The sequence below is a fragment of the Aulonocara sp. 'chitande type north' Nkhata Bay genome, linkage group LG7, assembly GCF_057382095.1.
Source record: "Aulonocara sp. 'chitande type north' Nkhata Bay isolate Kocher_YH1m ecotype deep benthic linkage group LG7, A_spYH_male_GT1.1, whole genome shotgun sequence".
Lineage (NCBI taxonomy): Eukaryota > Metazoa > Chordata > Actinopteri > Cichliformes > Cichlidae > Aulonocara > Aulonocara sp. 'chitande type north' Nkhata Bay.
Window position 1 is genome coordinate 45038579 of NC_141350.1, and position 27742 is coordinate 45066320.

At 41.4% G+C, this 27742-nt stretch overlaps 1 protein-coding gene across 3 annotated transcripts in view; it reads right to left on the reverse strand.

The window, feature by feature from the left end:
• Positions 1–1165: 1165 nt before the first annotated feature.
• Positions 1166–27742, reverse strand: part of LOC147325932 (protein FAM222A-like) — a 32420-nt gene continuing 5843 nt past the window's right edge. Inside the window, exons 1-3 of one of the 3 annotated variants that reach the window (XM_086300720.1) lie at positions 24143–24449; positions 13806–13971; positions 1166–3756 (exon numbers count right to left, since the gene is read on the reverse strand). In XM_086300720.1, coding sequence (XP_086156846.1) covers positions 2360–3756; positions 13806–13935 — 1527 coding nt within the window. In that variant the 5' untranslated portion in view covers positions 13936–13971; positions 24143–24449 and the 3' untranslated portion in view covers positions 1166–2359. Of the gene's footprint in view, positions 3757–13805; positions 13975–24142; positions 24450–27742 lie in introns of those variants that run through there. The other 2 variants (XM_086300719.1, XM_086300721.1) reach the window with 2 other exon arrangements.

A 27742-nucleotide genomic window follows, 5' to 3' on the forward strand; every position in this document is an offset into this window, starting at 1 on the left:
AGCCGTAGTTTGGGAAAACGGCTTTGTGAAAGAGCTCTTAGTGGCTTTAAAGTTGACTTTTAGTCAGTTTATTTATTTATTTATTTTTATACAGAAGTAAATCAGAGAGGATTCACTTCCTCGTGCATCCTAATCCTCCAAATCAACCATCCTCTTCCTCTCCTTAGTCTAACTTATCTGAAGTGTTTCCCAGAGGCCAGAGTGGCTCTGGTTCCTCTCCCAGAGGAGCCCAGCCTGAGTTAATCGTCTCCGAGCGAGAGAAGCACGTCTGTAATCCTGTCGGTTTATCAGCAGCACTGCCTGATAGGATGGAAAAGCTCCAAGTAAAGACAGGACACAACAGACTAAAGACCGGAAATAATTTATGACAGCGATTCAATGACAAAGCCACTGACCTTTTACCGCTGACATATTTGTTATGCGCAATGAGGTCATCATTTGAATACTGCAGTTTTATTCCTAACAGGGCGCCTAATGTCATTATTCACACCATCTAGGTTATTTGTTTTATAATGGCCTGCTTAAAGTGGCTGTGCATTTCGTGTCTGGATCGCAGCTAGAAGCGTCCAATTTAGGAGGACAAATGAACCAAAACAAGGAGCGCAGGCAGGCACATCATCGGACATTAGCAATCCAATAGCTGGGGGAACGGCCAGCCTATTTCTCAATAATGTGAACAACAATATTCACGTGAATATGTCTTCAAGGAAGCATGTATTTTTCATATCAAAATGTAATATCTGCAGGAACAGGCCTGCACATTTTCACTTACGTATTTTGAAGTATTCATTGGCTTCTGCCTCAAGCATGAGCCATCCATCTGGACTAACATCATTCAGTGATAACAAAATTAGCGCTTTCGGCTTGCATCATTTATAAAGGAGCCAGTCCAATCTTTTCCAGCTAAGGATTGACTTACATCATATAATAAAACTGAAATCTTTGGGTGAAAAGATGGATCTTAATGGAACGAGGTAAAAAAAAAAAATAAAATAAAATAAGAAGAGAGCGACTCGCCTTGTGCTTAAGCTTTAAATCCCTTTGCAATAAAGCCAGAAAAAAAATCTTGTCTTCCTACAACTGCTTTATCATTCGTGAATATAATAAAGACTGCAAGTTTGCCAGATAATGGCTATTAATAGGTAATAAGACAGTACTCGCTGGGTTTAGAAAATTTAATTTACTTGACAATCCTTATTAAGAAGAAGCAAAAAAGGGTGAGGGATTAGGGTCGTACATTGCAAAATGTAGTTATTTCATCAACATAATTCATGGAGAGCGCTCACATATTCATATATAATAATTGCACTTTATAAGAGAGACAGTTTGCCATATAAATCAAGGGAGAGGGGGGTGGGGACATAAATAAATTGGATTACAGAACCAGTGCAGACACACAAAGAACTACTCAGTCACACATCTCAAACCATCGCAGATAATATAGCCCTACAAAGAAGACACTGTAAATGATTCAGGCGGCCTGCTCTTCTACGTAGCACTTCCGTTATACACACGGCGTCGTGAGAACAGTGTCGGGACTTTATGTCATTCAAGGAAAAATGTTCACACAAGCTTCTGAAATTCAAAAACAGTTTAAAAAAATACAACCAAGGGCATATCTTGCTTGGCCTGAATGCCACAGTGTTGATTTGGACATGCAACAGTCCTTAAAAGCCGAGCTGAGCGTGACTAGGTTAAATCAGTATAGGTGTTTAAATTACACAAGTTTCTCTGTGACTGTAACAAAAAAGTATGTTGGTTAGATGTGTATATATATTCACATTTGAATGGTGAAAGTATTTCCCCATGCAGCATCTAGGAGAGTTGCATCGTACTGAGAAAGCTGGGGCAGTGCGTATGTCCGATAAAGGAAAGCCAGGAGAAGGAAACCAAAACACAAATCCACAAGAAATCAACAGACAACCAAGAAGATTGGTTAAAAGTGATTTTTGAGGAGAATTCTTGCTCTCAAATAACTAATAAGAAAAAACCCCATAAAACAAATACAGTATATTCACAAAAAGGCTTACCAGAGATCATTAACCGGATTCAAGTAAAAGTTTTCAGAAGGTTACCGATGATTTTGTGATGTAAAAATGCAAATAAGTGCTCGGCATCACGTGAACGACAGTAATCATGTCCAATGGCCATTTAAAGATATAAAAATACAACGTGGAAAGTCCATAGAATAAACCTGTATTTTAAAGTCATGATTATCATTTTACCCTTTTTTCTTTTCCAGGCTTGTGAGACAAAGCCTTCTACAAATAAAGTACATGCACAAACAAAAAGGCATGTCTCTCGCTCACAGACACCTCTGCGGTCTATAAAAGATGTGTCGCTTCCCTGTCCTGCCGTCTTATCTGTAGACGGGGAGCTGGATGTGGGCTTGCTGTTGGTGCTCCATGAGCGGAGGCATCCCCATGGCTTCGTACCCACGGCCCAGCATGCGCTCTTTGATGCAGGGAGGGTGGATCTCACTGATGAGGCACTCCAGAGACTGCAGGCTGCTGCTAAGCACTGCAGCGTGGCACAGGCTAGAACTAGACAGCCCACAACAGAGGTTTTGGTCTGTGCTGTAGGCCTGGGTATGAGGAGGGGGAGGGGGAAGAGGAAGAGGAGGGTGAAGCTGTGCCTGGTGATGTTGTGGGTTGTGGTGGTTGTGAAGATGGGGATGGGGATGGGAGAGACCCACATCTCTAGGCCTGGCTGCACATGTACCCGTTGTCAGCACCTGATAGGGATAACAGTCACTGTTAGGGGTAGCCATGACGCTGTCCCACAGAGGAGCGAAGTACTGTCCGACAGACACCTCCCCCTGTACGCTGGCGCTGACTCGCTCCTGCCCGACGCCCACTCTGCCAGGATGCGGCCTATACGGCAGCTGTGAGGAGCGGGCCAAAGGGAGGCAAGTTTCAGGAGAAAGGCCAACCCCAGCTTCTGCTGCTCTGTGGCCCTGAGCACTGCTACTCACACCGTACATCCTCACTGCTCCCTGCTGATAGGGCTGCTGCTGTTGCATTTGAGCTTTGTGCTGCCACACAGTGTAGTCTCCTTTGTCCAAGTATCCAGCTTTGGCTCTGTCTGCGCTCTGTGTCGGTAGCACCGCTCCCGCGAAAGCCAGACTGCTCTGGGGAGGCACTCCCAGGACAAAGTCTGAGTCTGAATGCGCCACCGCAGCCACGGCCTGCAGCGAGGGGCTGGCTCGGGCCTCTCCCCCCAGCTGCGGCGCCTGGCTGTGAGGAACTCTGCTCATCTGCCTCATCAAGCTTTGAACCTCTGCCAGCTCAGACTGGGGGGGCAGGCTCTGATCTCCAGAGGCTATTCCAACGCTAGAACAAAGTGTCTCGATCGGTGCATCGGGCGGCTTGCATGAGTTTACGCGATAGGCTTTATGCCCGTTTCTGACGGTGTAGACATTATTCAAAGGATTATTATATGGTGCCACAGAAGCCTGGCTGTTTACATGTTTAGTCCTTCTGCCCTCTGAGGTTTTCACCACACCTTTGACCACCACAGAGGCTTTGACAATGGCCAACAAGCCTTGGTAGCCTCCCGAGTACGGATGCGAATAGGGGCTGTAGCGTTGACCAGTGGTGTCCAAGCCGTTTACTGTTTTGCTGAGCTGTTTGTGTTGCGGCACCCGCACATCCGACGGGAAGATTTTGATGGACAGTGGGCTGTTGGCAGTTTTCTGCGCAAAAGCATCCAACTCTGCAGGAGAGGGGTACCGAGAAATCATGGAGGACGGCTCCCCTGAGAAGAAAGCAGAAGACAGAAACGGTGATTAGCTCAGAAAATGAGCCCCTTGTGTCTTTCTTTTTTCTTCTTTTTCCCTCTTAAAATCTCAAACCGGTTTTATTACACACCTCCAGGATTTTTTTTAAACTTAGGCTCAGTTCAACTCACAATTAGTTCATTCTGGGAAAAGAAGAAACAGGAAAAAGCAAAGGGTCTAATTTCAAAGTACCGTAGTACAAAATCTATAAAAACAGCAGCTAGCACTAAATGCAGGATGATCCTGATACAGGAAACTCTGACAAATAAGCATACCTTTTTTTAATTTTTGCTTTTTAAAAATGTGATCAAAAGGAATCTTGGTTATTGGAGCACACCTTAGCAGAAGCAGAAGCCTCATCTAATAAGGAGTACCTAAGCAATTTGCCAACATAATTACTCAAGTATCACCACGTCCTGCCTGTGCAATGCCGTTCCACTTTATGCCTTCGTAAACTTGGACCTAATCTATGCAAAAGCCTGCAGCCTAAACTGTGAAGGAAAACTTGACGCAGATGGACAAAGAAAAAAATCGTCGAGGGCACAGATGATTGAATTGTGTGCGAGAAAGCAGACGGGACAAACTAAGATTGGATTTAAACACTATTATTCAGGCAATTTCATGGCTGCTTAACTCCTAGTGACTAAGGTGGGGAAAAGGCACCCCATTTAAAAACAATAAATCACCGTGTAGAAATTACCACCACCTTTCGGAGTGACACTTTTATGGAATTTCTGACATAAAAAGAAAAGCTGCTGAAATTAACCCAGATCGCAGCGTAAGTCGGAGGAAATCACAGCAGGCAAAAGAACAAAGCTGTAATCTGCAATAAAGAGTGAAAAGGGAAAAAGCCCCCGAAAAAAACCCTCAACAAAAAAAACCCAAAAAAATAAAACACTTCATTTCATTTTCAATAACAAATCCAATTCCAGCTATGCAGGGGAGCGCTCGCTCGTCGTTCCCATTTGAAATTGATTTGGGAGTTCATTTCATTTCAGGCCTACAGTGAGCCTCCCGACTGTGAAAATGAGTCAATCTACAAGATCCATCTCATGAAAGAAATAAATTGGGTGTTTAAAATGGAGGAAAGAGGCAAGGTGGAGTGTTCAATCCATCCAACAATCTCCCAGCGGAGCAGAAGGAGCAGGCACCACAGTGCCAGGAGCATGAATGAATTCTGGGGAGAAATAAAACAAAAGCAAAAACACTGCTTATTATGTATCGCGGTGCAGCGCTGCTATAGAAAACAATGACAGCTGGGATGTTGGAGAGGTGTTTGTATTGTATACAACATCAAGATGGGAGCTATCCCTTCTTTGGTTTCCCATAATACTGCTCACGGGGGGGGGGGGTATCGAGGAAAAAGCAGCTGCAATAACAATTTCTGGCAAATGTATAAAAAAAATAAGATAAATATTCATGACTACAAAGCATAAGAAGAAGAGGATCACGTCCACCTGAAAGCAGCTTTAGATGATTAGATGCGATGACACATTTAAAAGCGTAATAACCGCTTGCATCACCACAGCACAAAAATCCCCCCCCCCCCCTCTTTTTTTTGTTCCCCGCCTTTGATAACGGCGCTCAGTTAAGCAAAGATGGATGATTTAGCAAAACAAATCAAAGACAGACATTTTAGCCGTTTCTGGTTGAGTAAAATGTCAGTGCTAAGCCCCAGCATGCTGTGATTGGCTTGCTGTTCCACAAACACTTCAAACACTCTGAATGCTAACACGTCTTCACGGGGTGTCTGATATTGTTAGTCCAGAGATTACAGCCCTGTCAGAGCTATGGAGACACAACACAGCTGCACTTCCCACTGCGGCTGCCTTAATGTTGCCACTATGGAAAGCCTCATTTGCAAATAGGCACTCTGCATTCACATATTTATCATCTGAGGACCACTACTGTGTGACACAGGCATAAAAAAGGATCAGTTTAGACTTCAAAAAACGAAACAAAAAAAACCCCAACCGCTGGATAATGTGAAGTTACAAGTGTGATCAAAAACAGCATGAGCGGCATTACATTTGCTCGAAATTGCAACCACAGGTACTTGTTTCAATCTTGAAGGCTTTACCTCCAGTCGGCAGCGTTTGATGGCAGTGAAGTGAGCGCCACGCGGGTTGGCTTCCCCCAAAGCGTGTGTTAGCTGTAATGAAAGTAACGCAGTAACTCTTTCCTCGCAAAACACATAAGCTTTCCTGCGAGCACACCCCAACCAAATTAAAAAGTGCAGTTCATCAGTTGCAGTGTGAAAGCTGACGTTTTCTCTCCAGTTGTCAATTAGACAATAGCCTACTGTGCCGGCTGCCACCTTATCCAAATACTCAACATATGCATATTATTAGAGTGAAAACCGTCGGCCTGCAGAAGCGCTGCCTCCACTGCGATCCGCAGATAGGAAAAGGTCATTTGCACACTCCGAGATTAGGTTTGAACTTTACTGTGAAAAGTTACAAGGCAAAGCAGACTGTGTACCTCGCAGTACGTGCTCCTTTCCTCCTTTAGTTTGAAAACAAGCAAACAAAAAGTAAATAAAATACAATAAAAACGAAGCCAGCTTTTAATTCCGATTCATTTGCATCCAGTGTTAAGCCACAGGGATTGTATTCAGAGCATTTCAACTGCAGCACATGAGCATACGAGGCAGGAAAACCTCATTATTTTCATTCTGCAGATAAGAATGCGTGAGATAAAACTGCTGCACACTTTTAACCCAACAATGAGTTCATCTACTCTAATCTTTCCCTGCTGCAATTATGGGATCATGCACGCTGATCTTACAGTAAGTTTGTATTAATGCAGGCTTATATTTTTAGCACATTCATTGTCAGTTTTTACGCTATAAGCAATATTATACAGGCGTGTACTGTAGGAAGACTGGAGCCATTTTCCCACATGAACTCTGAGTGTCGCTAGGGTCAAGTCGGTACACTGTGTGCCACTGCCCTTTATCACATTTAGCACACAGCAGGGGACAGTATCCTTCAGACAGGCTCAGTACTGGAAATTCTCAGCTTGGATTAAGTGAGAGTGACACACATAATGACCGCTCTCTTGCTGTGAGTTCAGTGGACAGCTACATGCACTTTTCACAGGTTAAAGGGCGTCTAACGCTCTAAAACTCCAACAGATAATGCCATGAGTCCAGATCATGTCGATAAACAGCTTGAAAGTAAAGCGTACATTGTCGTTCACAGCTTATTTGAGTGGATCCAGTGCGGAGGGGTGGGGTTAATTTCTCAAGACGTCAATCTCATAGGTCACAAGGCTTTTAAGATAGGAAGAGATCAGATAGCACTGAAAAGGATATGAAGCAGAAGCATCTGAGAAGAAAACAGTTTTCCCTTGAAGTGGGCGCTCAGTGAGGGTGACAACCACTGCTCAGCTGTGAAGGATTATGAGCAAAAGAGGATTCAAAATGAGGCCGGGGGGGGGGGGGGATCGCTTGTCTATTTAATTTGAAACCAGATTTTTAAAACCATCTTTTTACCTTTTTTCTCCAAAGTGTACATTGCTTTACTGTGAAAAGGCACAGTGGTATAAAATAAAGACAGAAGTGAAGAAGTGAAAACAAATACGAGGCTGTTCGCATGACAACAAGGAAATGGCAGCTATGTGCTGTGAGGTAAGACATGGCAGAGAGATAATTAGCAGTCTGACCTTAAGCACTTAATCACCCTGAACCTGCAGACAGCACGCTGTTTCTCTCCTCAGCCCTGACAGCGAGCAGCAGCAGAAGTAGAAGCAGCTCAGAAAATACCATCAGCCACTTTTCTGCAAGCAGTCTTGACCAAAGCCATCACGCAGTGCTTAAACAAGCTTTGACCTTTTAGCATTTCCACCGCTTGCTTTTTAGACGGGACTGATTGAATCGAGCTTGTTTATGTGAGGCACGCTGGACTGTGATGTGCGGTGCTGCTAAAAACCATGATGATACATTTAGTGGCTCCTCCGGTCGGGATTTGGCGTTTTCTTTTGGTTGAAAGGGGTTCGGCACATTTAACACGCCAGTTTCAATGGGTGCTGTTATGGCACCCACTGAAACTGGCACACTTTCACAGGAAACAACTAATCCTGATTTCCTGCTTCCACGCAGGGGACATGCTTGGAAAGAAAGAGCTCAGGGTGAGGGGCAATCATAAACGCTCAATCACCACTACGCCTGATTGTGCGGGTGTGTGTGTGTGTGTGTGTGTGTAGCTTCAGGACAGAGATTTCATTAATATTAGCATAAAAATAATCTGGAGGGATAAACCATTTTTAATCATACAGTGTTATGTCCATGTATACATACGTATGGGTTTTTCATAACCTTTTTCCACCCACACGCAATCCCACTCGACGCTTTCTGCCACTTTAAAACGGGCTAATCTTTTTCCCGTGGTCACACTTGAAGCCATTTCCCCCAGATTAGAGCAGGGACCTCATTGTTTTGGAGCACTTTGAGTTAATCACTAATTTATGGGCAAAACAAGCCCCAGAGGCAGGGCTGAAACAGGAGTTGGACAGGCTCATTGAGTTTCCAAAACCACGGCTTCCAACCATTTCATGCCCAGAGGGAGAACATAAGGAAACAATTACAATGGTTGCTAGATACGATTCCCAAATGAGATAAAACTAAAATAAATAAAAAAAATTCCATTTCATTGTTATTATCCATACATGTTGGCAGAACTGCCAGACCAAAAAAACTAAACAAAAAAACCCCCACAGGCCTTTGATGTTAGGCTAAAGACTTATCTTGAACACTTTTGTGTGATAACATGTTTACGAGTGTCAAATCCTCAGCAGGAACATGGCACTGAGAACTGGCAGTTAATTACAGAACAGCGCTTCTCAGCAGGCATAAATACTTGTTTACCACACCAATAATCCTGATATTTAAAATACCTTAATAACTAGGGACGAAGCTCAGAAATTCAAGAACGCTTTTAAAAGCCATCCCTCTGTTACCATGACAACCTCCTCCGTGCACTCACTTGGCCCAGTAAGTCCAGTCATTAGAACCATGTAATTAATTGCTCCTGCCTTCATTCATCTGTTTAAGACGAGCCTCTGCAATCGACTATCTGCCTGTTAGAGCAAACGGAAGATAACTTTATGGCTTTTATTTATCTTTTTGGTATTTTATTTTACATTATTTACATGATTAGAACCCAATTATATCCTGGTGTGATTGATTATTTCAGTTAATTCCCAGCTTCCAATTTTATTATAAAGCAGACCTACGCCATGCTTTTATTGTGACTCAGAGTAGCTGCGTGATTCAAAGTTCAAGAAAACTCATTTGTCTTGTAGCTCCATTCATCTTCTGTGTATAAGCAGTAATAATATCAGCAATATAGTACTGTACAGAAGTCGTGATTCATCCCTCATGTCTTTATATTTCATAAAAGTGTAATTTTTCAAGGGAAATGTGAAATAAGTGCAACAGTTTATTGAAATACATTCAAACATGCTTGACGGTCAGTAATACTCGGAATGACCACCTTTATTCTTCGGCACAGCCTGAACTCTCTTATTCGGCTTTCTTGTCATTTCTTTAAGCCGTTTTCGGGAATAGTTCTCCGGGCTCAGTTGAAGGACAATCAAAGCTTATCTTTGGATGTTAGTTTCCTTTTGTTCTGTTCTCTGTCAAGATGATCCTACACTGCTTTTTCCCCCCTATCCTGACATGCTTTTAGTAGCAAAGTGCCTTAAGATACAATTTAAAACTGGTTCTTTGCCAAGCTGGGGTTTTTTTGTACACGCAACACTGGTTTTTCCTTTGATTTAGGCTCCTTTTTATGCTTAAATGATTCATAGGTAACTGTTAAGTGGCTTAACAGCATATAAAAACTGAAAATGATCAGATACAAATACTGGACTCAAAACAACTGAGAAAGCAGCCAATGTCTAAAGTAAAAATTTTAAAAGACCTTCAGAAAGCCTGGAGAACTATTGCTGAACGCCACTTCAGGAAAATATAAAGAAATGAGAATCGGCTAAAGACTTTTAGCCGATTCTCATTTAGAGGATTAGAGGATCCTCAGGAGGTCCTTTTGTCCCTCTGTGGGGGGATACTCCCACTAGGTTTATATCTGGGACTTTCCACCATTTGACCTTAGAACTGAAGAAGCTTCTCGGATGAGAGGTGAAACGTCTTCAAGTAACTTAAAGAAGTCCAGACGCTTTTCTTTGCAAGCTCCTTTGACTACGATGACCTGGATGACTGAGAACCTTCACAGGCTAAAGACTTTTGCACACTACTGTATCTCTTTAAGGATCCCCTCTCTAAAAGCCCATTTCCTACTTATTGGCTTTTGCAAATAGAACCCTATACTTTTCAATCTCAGGCTCTTGCTGTGCTTGAGATGAGCATATAAAGACATATGTACAGAGTCGACATCAAGTCAACACAAGAATAGAAAAAAAAAACATTTGAAATTAAGCATTTAGAGCAGCCTGAAGTCTTAGCTTTAGGTTCATAGTGATTATGTGTACTTTATTTTTTGAAACTGTGAATAATCAAAGCATACATAAGGAAATGCATAACGGCTCAGCTTTACACACACTGACTGAACTCAGTTTAAAGTTGGAGTGATTAATAAAGAGGGCATTAAAAAGATTCACAATAAAGTTTTAAAGTTGTTCTAAAGTCACCGGCAGAGTTATTTCAGGTGCCCCCAGTTCAAGAAAAGACATCCCATTCATTTTCCCTACAGATAATCTTTGGGGACTCAAAGCTGGCTCACCTCTACTGTAGTTAGAGTTGATTCACTGTCTCAAAAACTAACAACAGTGCAGAGACGTTTTAACTCCAACTGCAATGGCGAAAGAGAAAACGCTGCCTGTGATTTGCTTCTTCTTCTTCACAGCGGTAGCGGCTAAAGCTTTTATTGTAGTGTTTAAAGCTACTCGCCATGCCCAACAGAGCTTCAGATTTGAGTGCTAATTCTCTGCGCTTCACATCGCAGCGAGGCACAGGAAAACGCTGACACCGTATGCTCTTAAATCTCACTCACACTAACCTCTCTATTCACAGGCTTCTTTGGTAAACACAAAAATAAAAACACTCAGACACTCATTCGCCTCATTTTCACGAGCCTCGCTCTTTCCACGTCAGTGCTCCCTGGATGAAGGCTAGGTACTCACAGAACAGAGTAACCTCAGGGTTTAACACTTGGTTATGTGTGCTCGAGGAGGCTCTGGCCAAATACTTCCTTGCACCAGTGTCATTCCTCATTTGTTTCTATGCCGCTTGGGCAAAGTTTCCCCCTCTCAAAGGCGGGCCGAGTGCAGGCCGGCAGCGTGGGAAAAAAAGCATTTCCAGCCCCGGCTTTCAAGCTGAGATAACAGCGAACATCACAGCTCTCAATTACTCTCATCACATAATTCCTAACAGTCGTTTCTCAGAAATCTTTCGCGTTGGTTTGCGTGGCCGGGAGCTCTAATGGCCCCGCACCTTCCATTTATCGATGGCTAAAAATGAAAATGGCTTTCAAAAGCACAGCAGTGGCTTAATACTGCCCCCTTTTAACTTGATCCAACGACTCATTTAAGGAAGAAGCCCAGACCACACAGACTGAGCTCCCATCAGTAGTTTATTCCCTGTGGCTGTGCTTGAAATGTCAGGCCACAGCTGGAGGGTGCTGCACCACGCACAGTGCAGTGCATAAAACTGAAGGGGGGTAGAGGGGGGTGGGTGGAGGCCCTGCAGGTAAACAGGATGAGAAAATGCATCCCTGTTTCTGCCTGAGGCAAACCAGGCCCTTCTGTTCCAACATTTAGCAGACAAGCGCTCCACTGATTCCCAATTAATATTTAATAACAGAAAAGACAAAGGGGTATTTCACCTGGGGAAATGAGGGATGAGTAGATGGAGCTTAAGAAGGAATGAATTTTTAGCATTTCAAATTTGAATATGGTTGGATACACACTGCTTGGCTACAAGTAAATAAGGAAGACATAATAATTAACTGCGCAGTCTGCGACACCACAGATTTCACTTATTTTGGCTGATTGGAGCTTGTATTGTAACTGTATACAATGCACTTAATTGACATGCCGCCCCCCCCCATGCTGTTAGTCTCGTTTCACTTTTTATGGTACTTTTAACTGACTGGAGTTTGGTGACCTCATTAGACTCACAGCATGACTCTATAGAAGGTCAACCTGAGGAAATCTAATTATCAGAAATAAATGAGAACGAGACGCACGAGAGTGCACAAGATCATGCAAACAAAGAAAACCGGGAACATAATCAGTCAGATAAGCTAAGAAACAACTGGGAAACACTCACTGGCCATTTAATTAGGTACACTTGCTAGTACTGTGTTGGACCCAGAAATGCCTTAACTCTTCAAGGCATGGGTTTAAGAAGGTGCTGGAAACATTCCCAGAGATTTTGGTCCATATTGACATGACAGCATCACACAGTTTCTGCAGAAGTGTCTGGCTGCACGTCCATGGCGCAAATCTCCCATTCAGCCACATGCAAATGTGCTCTACTGGATTCGGATCTGGTGACTGCGGAGACCATTTGAGGACTGTCAGCTTAGTGTCAGTTCAAGAAACCAGTCTGAGATGATTTGATGGGTTATCCTGCTGGAAGCAACCATCAGAAAATGGGCAAACTGTGTTATAAAGGGTTTGACGGTCAGCAACGATATTCAGCTACGGTGTGATGCTTAAACAATGCTCAGTTGGTAATCAGAGTGAAGTCCCCCCCCCCATCTTAAATCAAACAAAAGTGGTGTCAAACAGGGAGGGGGGGCAACTTCACTCCAATCAGTGTGCCAAGAAATTACCGCCTACAACATTACAGCACCACCAGCAGCCCGAACCACTGATACAAGCCATCCATCCTTTCATGTTATTTACATTAGACTCTGACCTTACCATCTGAATGTCACAGCAAAATCAAGACTCATCAGACCAGTGCAGTTTCTGTAGCCTCAATTTCCTGTTTTTAATCAACAGAAGTGCATGAAGTGGTGTTTAGCTGCTGTAGCCCATCTGCTTCAAACTTTCATGTGTTGTGCATTCAGAGATGCTCTTCTGTAAACCTTGGCTATTTTATTTATGGTTACCCTCCTGTCAGCTCGAAGCAGCCTGGCTGTTCTCTTCTAACCTCTAAGATCAACAAAATATATTTTCACCCAGAAAACTGCAGCACACCATTTAATTTCCTCTTCTGGACCATCCTCTGTAAACCCCAGAGATGGCTGTGTGGGAAAATCCCAGCAGATCAGCAGTTTCTGAAATACATCAGACCAACAACTATATATTAAAAGTCACTTAAATCACCTTTCTACCTATTCTGATGCTCGGTTTGAACTTCAGCAGGTCATCTTGACCACGTTGCTGCGATGCGATTACCTGATTTGATATTTGCAGTTGAACAGGTGTATCTAAGAAAGTGGGCGGGTGATGAGAAACAGACAACAGAGCAGAAGTAGGCTTTGCAGGTAGGATGAACCAGTGGAAGCGAGTTGGACAACTACACAAAGAGCATGAAAGCAGAGTAAACTACATAAAGAAAATAATAATCATCTCATTTAATCAGTTAATTGAAAGAAATCTAATCATAAATTCCACTCCCATAGATTCAACACTCAACCTTACAGCACATGCCGTGCAATCATTCAAAATGAAGGTCAAACAACACCCACACACGAAGCACCTTCTGCACAGTGTGAGCATCATTAGTAACCCTGTATGGGCGATTTGAGTCACTCTGTAATTTCACTTTGTCCACTCTGACCTGCATGCATTTGCACTGCATGAGCACGCTGATTACAAGCTTTTACAATTAGCAGACATTATCATCAAGTAGCCCATTACTTTAATTCAAAATGCTCCACAGTACCTGGAATCTCAGCGAGCGCTGCTGAAAACAACCACGTGTGATCTTTACGAGCACTTTGAGCCAACAAGGTCAAGTAGAACGTGACTTTTTTTTTTTTTTTTTACTCCCAGTGTGTCGTGAAAAACAGATACTTTATGACAAAATGTCTTAAATGTGTTCGATAGGACTCACCTTTGTGGGTGCATGACTGCAGCGGTGGTACCGGCAGCAGCAATGGCGGCGGCGGAACATCGAGGCTTTTGGGTGTGCAGGCCAAATGCTGCGACGAGAAGTTTTGCCGTCTCTGGATACAGGCCAGCATGATAGTTCACTAGGGCTGCGCACAGCCTGGGTAAACCTGCTAGAACAAGACAACAACAAAAAGAAATCACATGATTTTACACTTTGGTTAACACTTAACACCTGATAGACAAAACCACACAGACATATCAGTAAGTTTTAGAGACTGTACAGTTAACTAAACGCTAACTCGCCTCTGTCCACAATGAAAATGTTAATGTGGGGATGTTTAGCAGGTATACTAACATCCGCTAATTAAGGCATCAAAGTACAGTCAAGATCAGAAGGAATGTCATTAAAATAACCATCTACCATCAATATTTCTTTGAATAACCACTGTTAACTTCACAGTCCCTTTAGACTTTACAGGAGACTGAATCAGCCAATTGGATGACTCTGGAAAATGTGAAGGGTGGCATCAATTTTTAACTTTTAACTATATTTTCATAAGTTTTACAGCTTTTCCTACTAATACAAACCTTCCCAATGGTCATTCATAAGTATTAGATTTCTGTAATTTTACACATTTATTACATACAATTTAAGACTAAAGAGTTGTGCTGACAGATATCTTTCATTTACTCCACCAGCATGCAGAAGAACTGACACGCGCTGTTGAAATTGCACTAATTTTTCTTATATTAAAATATCTCAGGGATTAAATGTCTAGTTACATTTCTGTACACCGACAGACGAGGGAGTTTCACCGGTCGGGCCAACAGAAGATCAAAGTAGCTCTATGTGGCCCGCGATGTAAAATAAGTTTGACGTCCCTGCTTTAGAGCACTGGTTCTCAAACTGTGGAGCACAGAGCCACTGCTGCCAGAGCCTTGAAGTCCAGGGGTAAATTGTAAAGACAAATAACAAAACATCTTTATTTAACTAAAATTCTACTTGGATTCTTTGCTGATTGATAAAAAGTGCGGCATGTGACCCTTTTTTTCAACATCTGAAGCAAGGCATACCAGAAAAAGTTTGAGAACCACTGCTCTAGAGGGTTAAAATCACATTCACCCAGAAGATGTTGAGAAATATCCGTAGTTACTGAAAAATCACACCTGCTCAACATAAAGATTTAGCCTCTGACCACCAACAGCTATCTGTTCCAAAATTCAAGCTAATCTTCAAAATAGATATATGTATTTTTTAAAGCAGGTGGCTGCCTTATTTGTGCCTGCGGAGCTAAATGTAATCACTGGGTTTCCTTCTCTAGGGAAGATGAACAGTTGTGTGTAGTTTTGTGGCATCCCATCTATCAAATAGATGGGCTAATTATTCCTTCGATTATCCACAGTGATTTTTTTAACTTCAAATTAAAAGCATCAGGCACTGCTGATGGAAGCAAACTGCAAAGCTTCCTCGTGGACATTAAAATCCAATAGGCGTGTTCTTTGTAAAGCGCAGATCTAAATTTCTGCAACCACTCAGATCCTTTTACCATATTAAAATTCAGCTGCCCCTCGATGAAATGCAGAGACTGTAAATTTAAGAAAGTAATATAATTTAATGATGACTCCATCTCCTTCCTCTGCTTAGTTGTTATGATGGCTCCTTCCCGTTATCAACCTTGCTTTCTGCCTGTTGTGATCACAGATCATTTACAACCCCTCCTGTAGCCTCGGGCCGCGTGTTTCGATTTCTAACCGGCTCTGAGACCTTGGTTTCTTGTTCTATAAATTTATGACCGTATTGATCAGCAGAAAAAGCCAAAAGCAGCTCGCTCCCTAAAATAGGCTGCGCTGTTTGCAGTGTTAAGTACTGTCAGAGGAAATGAGAGCCTGTGTCTGAACAAGACTCGCCAAAGCCACAGCCACAGCTGTGCTGATTGAAGCAATCACTCTAAAAAGAGCGAGCTGCGCTTTGAGGAAATATTTCAGCGATAATCGCATTTGACATTCTGTTTGATTATCTGAAAGAGTCAGCAACTCTGAATGCCAGCGTTGCAAAACTAAGAAAAAAGAAACCTCAGGCTATCGTGCTGTATTTGTATCAGGTAGCCCATCTTGAAGACAGACAACTGCTGTCAGTTCAAAATGCCGCAGAACTATTGGTATACTAGTTAATCAATCTGGTGATTACAAATTGAAACACTGTATTTTTCTTAGATGTGCAGTAGTCCCCAAAATGGCTACTTACGAGCCTGCAGCATGTAGCTTTCAGATTGCCCTTTTTCTTTTTTACTTTTAAGGTTCTTCTGGATTTTTGTTTTGATTTCTGCCTCAGGGTCTGGAGGGCAGCTAAAGCAAGTCAACCACATAACAGCATGTTCAGCAATGGGCTGCAGAAACATGATTACCTTCGCCTCAAAAGGAAGAAGACGGAGTGGATCTTGTGTTACTCAGGTGCCAAAAAGAAAAAAAGATTCCCCCACTCCCTTCCTCCACCCAACATCTGTCCCTCGGTGACAAGCTCACTTCAAACTGCTCAGCGCAACCTGCCTCATCTGAACACACACATCTGAAGAGCTAAAAGCCTCGGTATGCCTGGATTCCATTTTGAAAATAATAGCAATTTCACAACAACCCCTCCATTACTACACATTTGTCAAGAGGGAAATACTGAAAAGGCAGAAGGAACACAAGAGAGAAAATGCACGTCTGGAGAAATCCCTTCACAAGCAGAAAATGAGACATGAATTTGGAATACCTTCCATTACTCCCATAATTTGCAGCTGGAAGAAAATGCATCAAGCAGGGCGCTATATTTCAAAGAGAGGGCAGCAAGGACTTGACAAAAAAAGTCACTGAGAGCACAAACTTAAATCTTAAAAATAGTCTGATTATCCACGAAATAGAAGAGAAATGAAAGTAATGTCAGAATGCATGATATTATCTCAAGCCCTCAAGCAATTTCATCCTTTTTATACAGACACAGTTTTGCTCGATGAATCTTTTTTATGCTTTGCACTTTCTTATGATATATCCTTCCTTTGTATTTTGCTTCCAATGAGCGAGTCTGGTATTTTTTATTTAAGAAGTCTTTAGGACTTGTTCTTTGGACACTGTCTGCTTTTTAGTCTTTGCTTCTGACCATCTGCAGAGTAACATTGCTTTCTTGTTCATTAAGCCACTTCAGAATGACCTTTGAATTATTCGAGCACAAAAAAAGGCACTTAACTCAAAGGATGAACCAGTGTTGTTTTTACACTTCACAGGCAACTTAGCAAAGAACCAATTTTAAACTCTTTTGTTAGGTGCTTTCTTATTAGCAGCCTGTTAGTTGAATCTACAAAAATGATAACACATAAAATAAATAGTATTTTTGCATATCTACAGCAGATGAACAGCATCTGAAAGTCATTAAGAAATAGGTAAAAGATCCTGCAAAGACCTGACACAGGACCTGAGAGATACATCTGACCCGACAGTTGATCCAGCTACTGTTCACCAAAGCCTCATCAGAAACGTTCTCAGTGGAAGGATGGCTGTCAAGAAGCCATTCTTAAAGGGAAACAGGGAGAAACAGCTGAAGTATGCCAAATTACACAAAACGTGGAGTGAAAATCAGTGACATCAGATCTTATAGACTGATCTGTCCAAATTTTTAATTTTTAGTTCAAACTGACACTGGGGATGCCAGAAGAAATCTACAGCCCTCTGCAAAACAAGGTGGAGGCTCTATCATGGTTCAGGCTGCAATTCAGCCACTCACGGCCAGAGCTCGTGTCAAAACTGATGGAATTATGAACAAAGAAAATTACTTTCAAATATAATTCCAACATGCAGTACCATTTAGAAAGCATCTGATTGGCAGCAGCTTCATTTTTAAGCAATGACAATGATCTCAAACACTGCCACTGCATAGAAAAAAGCAGTGTGAAATCATCTTTACACTGAACGCAACAAAAGGCAGCCAACAGCCAACAAGAGATATGAATGTGCTTCAAGAAGCCTGGAGAACTATTCCTCAAAGAAATGACAAGAAAGCTTGCCTAAGAGAGTTCAGGCTGTGTGAAGAATAAAGGAGGTCGTACTATTACATACATACTATTATATTGACTTTTAAGCTGTTTTTTCCTGCACGTATTTCCCATTTTCCTAGAAAAATATAAAGAAATGAGGTGTGAATTAAGCAATATGTGCGACTGTCTGCTCCATAATCTACAGTATTTATGCATTCAGATATAAGCTACTCGAGCGTTTAGGTCTTCTGACTCTCAGGCGACATCCATGCAAGTGATAAGCAATGTCGTGTGGCCCACTGAGGACCTGACAGGGAGATAAAGGCCTTGTTTTTGCAGCCCATCTAATTGTCCCCCATGGTGCTCTGATAAGGATATGTTGGCGGACAAAGTCGTTTTTCAAGCCTTTCGCCTTTGTCCCTGTCATACTGTAAAATGCTTCATATTATAATGTGACGTCTGTCAGCACAAGGCATTTTGGGAGATGATGAGGTGAGGTGAACTTCAGTATGGTTGTTTAATTTAACAGACAGTTTGCAGATGATTCAAACTGAATTATTCAGGCATCTTGTTATTCTTGAGATGACTACACCAAAGCAGCACCATTTATATCCTGACAATTCACCGATTATAAATTCATTCCCTGAGATAATAAGGTTTCGTATGCATGATAACCTAGACAATGCTACTGCATTATAAAACACATAAAAAGGCTTGTGTTCTTGCTTTACCTGTTTGGATGTATAAAGCAGCTGCACAAGAACATCCATCAACGGAGGAAAAAGCCCTAAATTATACACAGGCTCAGACAAGAGCATCTGCCTGACCTTCTGGAGTCTTTTATGACTTTGCACAGCATTAAGGGTCAGAGCTGAGATAGAGGCAAATTGCACAAAGAGCCTCCTTCTCAACTAATGTCAAATGCACAAATACACCATGCACGCTGGCTCCACGCACACACTCACGCTGCCACATTTACACTCACACCTCCCTAACCGAACCATCTCAGCTACCGTTAGCAGTTCTCAGGATCTTCTGTAAATAATTAGATGATAATGAAAAAGACGAGCACCCTTTTCAGTCTGCCAGTGGATTAGCACGGGTGCTATGCTAATACCTTTCCTTCTACTCAGAAACTGCAGGCAAGCAAAAGGCAAGCAAAAGGCAAAGAGAGAGAACAAAAACCCAGAAAAGAAGGTTAAATGAGAATCAATAAATGACTAACAAAGAGCAATTAGTTATTACAAAAGAGAAAAAGCAGTGTCTCACTTTGAATAAAAATGACAAGGTCCATGAATAACAATCCACTTATTGTATAATTAATTGTATATTATGTATGGCTTTCAGAGGCACTGCAGGAACCTGTCTAAGTAATGGAGACCAGACAAACCTCACATAGAGACAGAATTAGACAGCAGTGTTGCTGCAGCTGCTGAATTCACGCACACACGCACACACACACACACACACGCACACACACACACACGCACACACACGCACACACACACACAGATCATCCGTCCCCAATCCCTTCATACATTTTTAATAGAATCTATTACTTCTGGATTAACCGATAAGAGCTGGCCTGGTTAAATTCTATAATAGTTTACATAATTGGTATCAGAATAGCATACAAAAGAGAGCCATACTTCTCTTTTCACATTTAGTGTAGAGAAAGCAAAAAATAAATAAATAAAGGAGAAAGGAAACAAAGGTTCATGCGCGGGATAGCCAAACAACCCGAAGTCACTCTGCTTTAGTAGCAAGAACACTTTGGGCCTGCGGCTGATAACAATGAGCCTCATTAGCACCAAGATTAGTTCCTGTAAAAGGCTTTACAACAGTGTAAGAACGCATTTCCTACAACTTATTTATGCAAGCACAAACTTTATGCAATTTATCATGTATAATATTGCGGCAGATGAGCATTCGGTTGGATGTAACTTATGCAGCATTATTAGCCAGGTCAATAAGTCACTGGGAAAATATGATTAATATTAAAATGTGAGCTATAAAGATGTTTACAGCCTTTACCCATTCACGTATCTGCAGTTATTTTTCCAGTCCTGGAGGTTGCTGTGTGCCCTCTACTTTCTTATGTAAATCACTTTTTCCTTCTAAACACAGACTTTTTTTTTTGCAAATCCCACAATCATACAATTCAAATGACCAAATTTTAACCCTCCCTTTATCTAATAGCGACAACATTTTTTGAGCACAAGTTGACATTTCTAACTTCCAGAGATGTGTCTGACTGATACAAGATTTTTAAGATAGATACCAAATACTGATATGTCTCTTCTTTACTTTTAAAATATTTTATATAACAGGCATGACAATACCAATAGATTGACCAGCTAATATTAAATAGCTAACACTGGCCCACGGCCAAATTGCAGAATCCTGAATTGAAATCTATGGAAGAGTTCTGCAACAGCAAAGATGGTGGTAGAAGTATAATTTACAGGGTAAAAAAAACAAACAGTTAATTCAACTTTTTAAAACTACATTTCAGGGAAAAGCAATCAAACTTTTCAAGCTTTGTTTTTCAGATTTCACTGGGTGATTTTTATGTGTAGTTTGTATTTATGTCCTGGGACCAGTGAAACTGCTGGTCAACAAATGACCAGACCTAGTCCACGGTAGGCTCGAGGTTCTTGAAGGACTTTGATATAGAAACAGACGATCTGTGAGGGTCACCGTTTTTCTCAAACAATTAATCATTTACTTTTCTGTTAATATAGGTCATTTCTGTCTGTATTTAATCTACACGACACAACCTATACACATGTAGAATTTTGCTTTTATGCTCAGCTTTCATTTGTGCAAGCATGAAATGCTAGTATTAGGGAAAAAAGGTAAAAAGAAAAAAAAGAAGTCTAAATACTAAATTAACTATTTGGAAAACAGTAATTCTGACATTTTATACATAAAGATGTGAAGCACAAATTCAGCCACGAATCTAAACCTTTTTAAACAGCCTTTTTTTTTGAGCAGGAAGCCTTGGGCTGACCCAAAATGGTCTATGTGCACACAGTGCCAAGGTAAAAGAAACACACTGCACACTGGGTAAAGACTGGCCAATGCCAAAGCAGCATTAGAGGCTAAACAGAGCTTTATCTTATCTTTATCCCAGTATGCACACTTGAGACACACTGTCAAAGAGCTATGGGTATACAGCCTGGCCTTTAGAAAACCCTGACTTCAAAGATAACAGATCGTGAATGAGAGTGAGCTGTAGGTTTTGTGGAGAGATAAGCTATTTTGTCAGTAGATGAAGACTATTATTTTAACATGACATCTGTTTGCCAAACCGTGGACAGGCAGGATTGTTTTTAGTCTTCCAATTCCATGACAAAAAAGATAAAAATGAGTTTATGTTAGACAAACAACCTTCTCCCAAGTCCTGTCTCCTGGCTTCTTAGTTTACTGCTAAATTGTAAAGGGTCACTGATTCCTTCAAGCCATTAAAATTTCGGGGCAAACAAACAACTCATTAAAAACTGTGGAGAAAATGCTGCCTGTATGGTTCTTATGCGGGAGATGAACCTAATGAGAAGCTTTCTGCCATGCATCACAGAAACATTAAAATGCTCTATGAGAAAAGAGTCTTTGATCTTTGGTTCAGCTTATAAAGACATCATCTCACCGCCTTTCTTTAGCCTTTCTTTTCAGACTAAATGATGACGCATCAGTTCAAATTTGGCTTTACATTAATCAAAAATAATTACCAAGTAGCAGTATGTAGACAAAACAATAACAACCTTAGGAGGGCTGGTTCCCTCCTCCCTAACCTCAGGAGGCCCAGTCCTTAACCTTCAACCCACAGCCCACGTCTCACTAAGCCTTCATCCTGTTAGAATTAAAAGACCAATTAGACAAATTTCAAAAGATGACAGGCTGCTCATAATTACACCTGACATCTCCTAGCAGATAAAGAGCTGATTACAAAGGGTGCACAGGAGAAATTGCTAAGCAACAAAACCACTGACATTATCCCAGTGAAATGGACAAGTTGAGTGCACAGAAGACAGATGACAAACCAAATGAAAAAAAATGAAATAGCACCGAGTAAAGTGCCGGACCAGCATGTGCCACCAAACAGCCTCGGTGCACTTTGGCATTGATTCTTCCTATTCTTCCAAGTCTGATGGTTGTGCAAAGTACTTACAGTCCATAACGTCCCACAGGTATTTCAGTGCTTTGAAGTCAGGCGACTGGTAAGGCTGTAAAATAGTTTCTGGATCAGAAGCCAGTCTGGAAATTGGTTAAATCTGAACTCCTTCTAATAACCAGCAGGGGGCGACTCTTCTGATAGTAGACAGCAATTAATGCGCAGCCTACAAAAAAATCGCCCCAATTTTCACTTCATTTATGGCTTCAGTAAGCACTTTTCTTATGCGTTTATCACCCCAGCCATTACTTTAAGTCTTACTGGATACAACACAGTGTTCAATTTGTAAAGCATGGGCTTATTTTGAGTAGAAAAGACAATAAAGACAGGGCATTGTAGGGTGTGGCTACTTTTTACTGGAAACACAAAGAAGAGGACAAAAATCCCATCCACATCACAACGGGGCCACTGGATCCCTTTACTGTAGAGGAGAAGGGATCAGGTTTTGTTTGTCACCCATCCATATATTTTCCAAGTCATCTGCTTCATGTTATCATTCCACATCCATGGACTGATACACCACAGAAAATTCGCTGTACCCTGAAAAGTCAGTCAATGGATGACATAGCAGAAAAAAAGGACATGACCTTAATTAGTCCTTGCACTTGCCTGAGTAATAATCTTTCAAGAAAAGGTCATTCTCCTAGCGAGCAGCTCCTTCCATTCAGTAATTCGGTAGGCCTGGAGATTGAGCCAGCCTGAGGAAATTTCACAATAAATCAGAGCTCAGCTTCGCTCCTGAGAAAGCAAAGGGAAGCAGGCAGCCAAATGACAAATCCCTTTTCCCTCACAGAGCTGGAATTACTGCTGGGGTGTGAGATGTGAGATCAGAGGGAAACCCCCATGGGGGTTACCTGCACACTGACTGCTCCTGATACAATGCAAATTAAAAGCCTCTCGAGCAAGTTCGGACTCGGTCAACACATACTTCAAACACGCAAACACCATGTGAACACGTAATTACAGCTAGTTAGCTGAAAGTAAGATTTTCAAACTGAAGCTTTCAGAGAGAAAAGAAAAGCGATGGAAATGAGCAGGCGGCAATATTTTCAATACACTCTGACATTATAATAAATCAAAGGCCAGAAAGTCATAATTTAAATATGTTTATAGGAAAGCCATAAGGAAGAAAAACGACCCAGAAAAGCCTATTAAACTAAACCCAGGGGAGTTGGCATATATTTCTCTTTTGCTCTGGAAACAGCCAGAAGAAAAAGAAGATGATAATAAAACACCAAATTGCTGGCTTTTCTTCTCTGCCTCTGGTGCTAAGCTGTGACACCCCATCTCTCTGGGTAATAAAGGATCTGGCCCAAGCAGGAAAAGCATGCAGGGTAGAATTTCACACCTGGCCAATAATCTTTAGGAACTCCGCTGCGGCTAACCTTCAACCTCGGCTGCCACCGGTGCAGTGAGGTGCGATGATCCCACCTCCGGCTTCTAGACAATAGAAATGGAAACCTTCTGAGGCAGCCATGAATGACCGATAATATACTTCAAAGCACTTCCCATATCCACTGAGATGCTGACATATAAAGCGCCTTTCAAAGCCTTCATCCCATTCATGGATGTGCCGACTGATATTTACTTACACCATAACGCCTCTATAGGAAAAAAAGACTAAAAATTTAAAAATGTTTTGTGTCTTGAAATAAAATAAAAATCACGTGCCTCCTATATTTTCTACAATTACTCGTTAAATACATGTTGGAGCTAGTAAATACTATATATTATTGTTTAAGACGAAAACAAATGAGCGACCTCCGCTCTGATGAATGCACACTGGCCAATAGATATGATACACAGCTATAATGATATACAGTAAGGGCGAGACGCTCCTATCCTATTAGTGCGCACTGGGCATCTTTCACCAATTCAGCGCTGTCAACCTAAAATCAATGCTGGCATTACACGCTGAAGCGCCCGTACGAACCTTATTTCCTTTCTCACTCCGTTATTGTTAAATACTACACACACACACACACACACACACACACACACACACAATTAGAGTAGAGGCAGTCTGACTGGCACAAATGCATGGCAAACTAAATTACTGAAAAAAACTAAAAAACAAACATTTCACAGGAGTCCCCACAGAGGAGATGAAACATTATTATAGAGGAAAAAGGGGAAACGTGATCGATGTCTTACAGAGTTTTGTCTTATCATAAGGCTTGTTTATCTTTGGTTCGCCACGGCTGATTGGTTGTTCTCCTGCTCGGAAGGCGTATTTCCTCTGCAAAAGCAATCTCGCCACAGAATTCGCGATGAGCGCCTGAAACCCCGGGAGGAATATCCATTGATAAAGCTGGCTCCGTTAACTGCACTTCCTCGACATATTCGCCGCTGGTGTGGGAGATAATTTCACCGATTAGGTTTTCCTTGCCATCGCTTGCGTATCATGTCAGCAAGCCTAACCGAGCCGTGTGAACCACGGAGAGTGATGTCGGAATGAAAATGAGTCCTCTGCACTGTTGAAACCGGCTCCGGGCCAATCAATCAAAGCTTCATTTGAATATTCCCACGGCTCGGCCAATCGTGCGCGAGAGAGGGCGGCCGCTGTCGCGATCCCAAACCAGTCAAAGGAAGCACGTTCCCGTTTAGCGGAAAGATTTAAAGGGGAAGAGCGTCCCGTGTGTTGGCCCAGAACAAATGTAAGTTTTCGGTCTTTACACAAGCACATCTGATCGATCAAGAGAGCTACACACCATGATTCCAGACGGGTTTTTTCTGCAGCTTATCCAGTTAGCAGTGCTTAATCAACCCTTTATTAGATTAGGTGTTCAGGAGGAGAACTGCAAGTAGGTGTCCTCTGTCCAAAAGCTATATATTATACACCTAGATTGTTATTCACGGGTCATCTATATGGTGGTGGTTTAGAAACTAACAACCTGCAGCTATCACTAGGGTTTACAGAGAATAGTCTGAAAAAGAGAAACTATCCTGTGGTATTCCTATGTGGCAGTTCTCTGGATGAAAATGCCTTTTGACATTACAAGTCAAAGAAAAGACTGATTCAAGCTGGTAGGAAGGCAATAATAACTCAAACATCCACTTGTTACAACCACGGCATATGCAAAAGACCAGCGCTGAAATCACAATGCATCAAACCTTGAAGGAGAAGACCACACGGGGTGCCACTCCTGTCAGTTGAAGACCGGTAAAATGTTGCATGGTCTCAATTTCTGCCGTAACATTTAGATGGAAGGGGCAGAATTTGACGTGGACAACATGAAAGCATGAATCCATCCTGCTTTGAATTAATAGTTCAAGCTGCTGTTGGTGGTGTAATAGTGTGGGGGATACTTTCCTGACACACTTTATGCTCCTTGGTATCATCTGGGCATCATTTAAAAGTCACAGGTGAAACAACCCTATGGTAGGCACTATTTTGTACTTACCAACATGTTGTACTGGAGCAAATACAGCATCTCACATTCTCTCTCCGTGTCTCTCTCTCTCTCTCTCTCTCTCTCTCTCTCTCACACACACACACACACACACACACACACACACACACACACACACACACACACACACACACACACACACACACACACACACACACACACTATTTTCTTCAGCTAGACTATCACAAACCCAGAACACATTCAGCCTTGCTAAAGTAACATGAAGACAACTGTAATGTATCTGTGAGTGTATAATGAGCTTATTATTACAAAGTCATTGTGCTGTCATTATTGTTGTTAGTTTGTAAAGCTATTGTAGGCTATTTGAATAAGACGAAACTACTTTATGGTGTAGGGGATTTTCTAATGAATGCATCTGAATGCATCTTTTATACATCTGAAACTGTTCGGTAACTTTAAGGTAAACAGAAAATACCCTTTACTTAACACTGTCAGGTAATGACTGAGAGACAACAGATACACTGTAAAATATGGGAGAATATCACAAACTGTAACCTTTAAAAAAGTCAGGACTCATCAGTTCAGAGATAAAAGCCTGTTTTCAACATAAGCTCATGACAATCTACAACACATCAAAGAAGGCGAATTTAAAATGCACAGGAATACATTTCCAATGCAAATAATCAGATTAATGTACCTGAAGCATTAGCAAACTAATTTTACTACTATTGCTACTACTACTACAACAAAGGTTGAGACAACTACAGCTGAGTTGTCTCAGGAGCTTGGACAGAAAAGCGTCTGGACTCTCACAGCTGAGTTATTTTGCATTTTCACTGGGACTGTCTGGACTGATGGCTCATATTTTTTTAACTGTTAGTGAGGAGGAATTTACTTTTTGTTTTGTTTTTGTTTTTTTTAATACCAGTTGTATTTGTCAGTGTAAGAAGATTTTAGTTCGCTATGACTGCTGGATCGGAAACGTTGAAAGGTAGCACTTGAGTGGTGCATTCTTCTCCTAAAATGCTGCCAATAGCTACATTTAAAAAGCTGGGATTAACACAGTTTACTGCGCTGAATGGAGCCATCGTTATTGCAGTAATTCAACACCAGCAGAACTGTAAGTTTATTTGAAACCAGTTAATCTAGATCTTGAAATGCAAATATAGATGTTGTAGGAAGTGGAATAACAGTGTGTGCCAGACTGTGTTTCTGCTTTATGTTATACATTTTGCTCCCTGAGGTACACATTTAAAATTAGAGCATTTATCAGTATAATAGCCTTGTGTCTTGTTACCCTTAAGGACATGAGGTATATGACATATTCAGATAGAAATGACAATCAATGCTTGACTACTCACCCAGCCTAAATCTAATCATAGTGCCCAGTGGCTGCCACAATGAACATGCTGTAAGTCTAATGACATGACTGCATGAGGTGATTGCATTATAGAGGGGAGGTAAATGTACCTGTGCATTTTTATGTGTCTATGCAAGTGTGCTTGTTTGAAGTATCTAGAGATTGTGTCAAACAATATAAGCCTTTTACAGTGATATAACATAGTAGGAAATGTACATGTGTAAGGGATTAAAGTAGGAGTTTAATATTATTTAGCTGTCTCACTTTCAGGGCCTTGGAATTGCACATCATGGCTCAGTGTCACTTTTTCACTGCTCACTGCAACATACAGGAAGGAGGGATTTTAAATGTTTTTATTACCACGTCTTTTTTGTAATGTGGCGAGGAAAATGTCAGGAGTGTTTCACCGTAAGTGTCTCTGATGAGTGAACAAGGCATTTTAAAGAAACAGTTATAGGCTTGGCTACCCCCCATGATGCAACGAGTACCTCTTCTCCTGTGAATTATAGACCACATCTGCATGTCATTAAAAATGTTCCTCTTTCTTCCATAGTCTGTGCTTTGTCCTTGTCTCTTTATGTTCTCTTCTGTTAAAGGGAATTCTTTCCCAGTGTTACCTGGAGCTTGCTCAAATAAGGTTGTCTAATTGTTGGGGGTCATCTCTCTAATACTGAAAGGTCTTTTGCTTGTAATATAAATCACCTTAAGACCCCTGTTGCTTTGAATTGGTGCCATAATGCATTAAAAATCAAATTGTTTTTTTTCTGCTGTTCACCAGAGTATAAAGAGATTGTTGTTTGATTTGGGGTTATAGCAAGTAACACTGAATTAAAGACTAAACTAGCACACCCACACAAGAAAAAAAAGAATAAAGTTAAACAAAAATTGTGCACATTAAAGTCATTATCTTGTCACATTACATGTATACTTCAGAGGATATTTAAAGTTGTTCCAAAACTACAATATTTTTGTTGAAGCTAGCAAAGAACAAGAAGCAATGCAATGAGCATTCCTGTGATC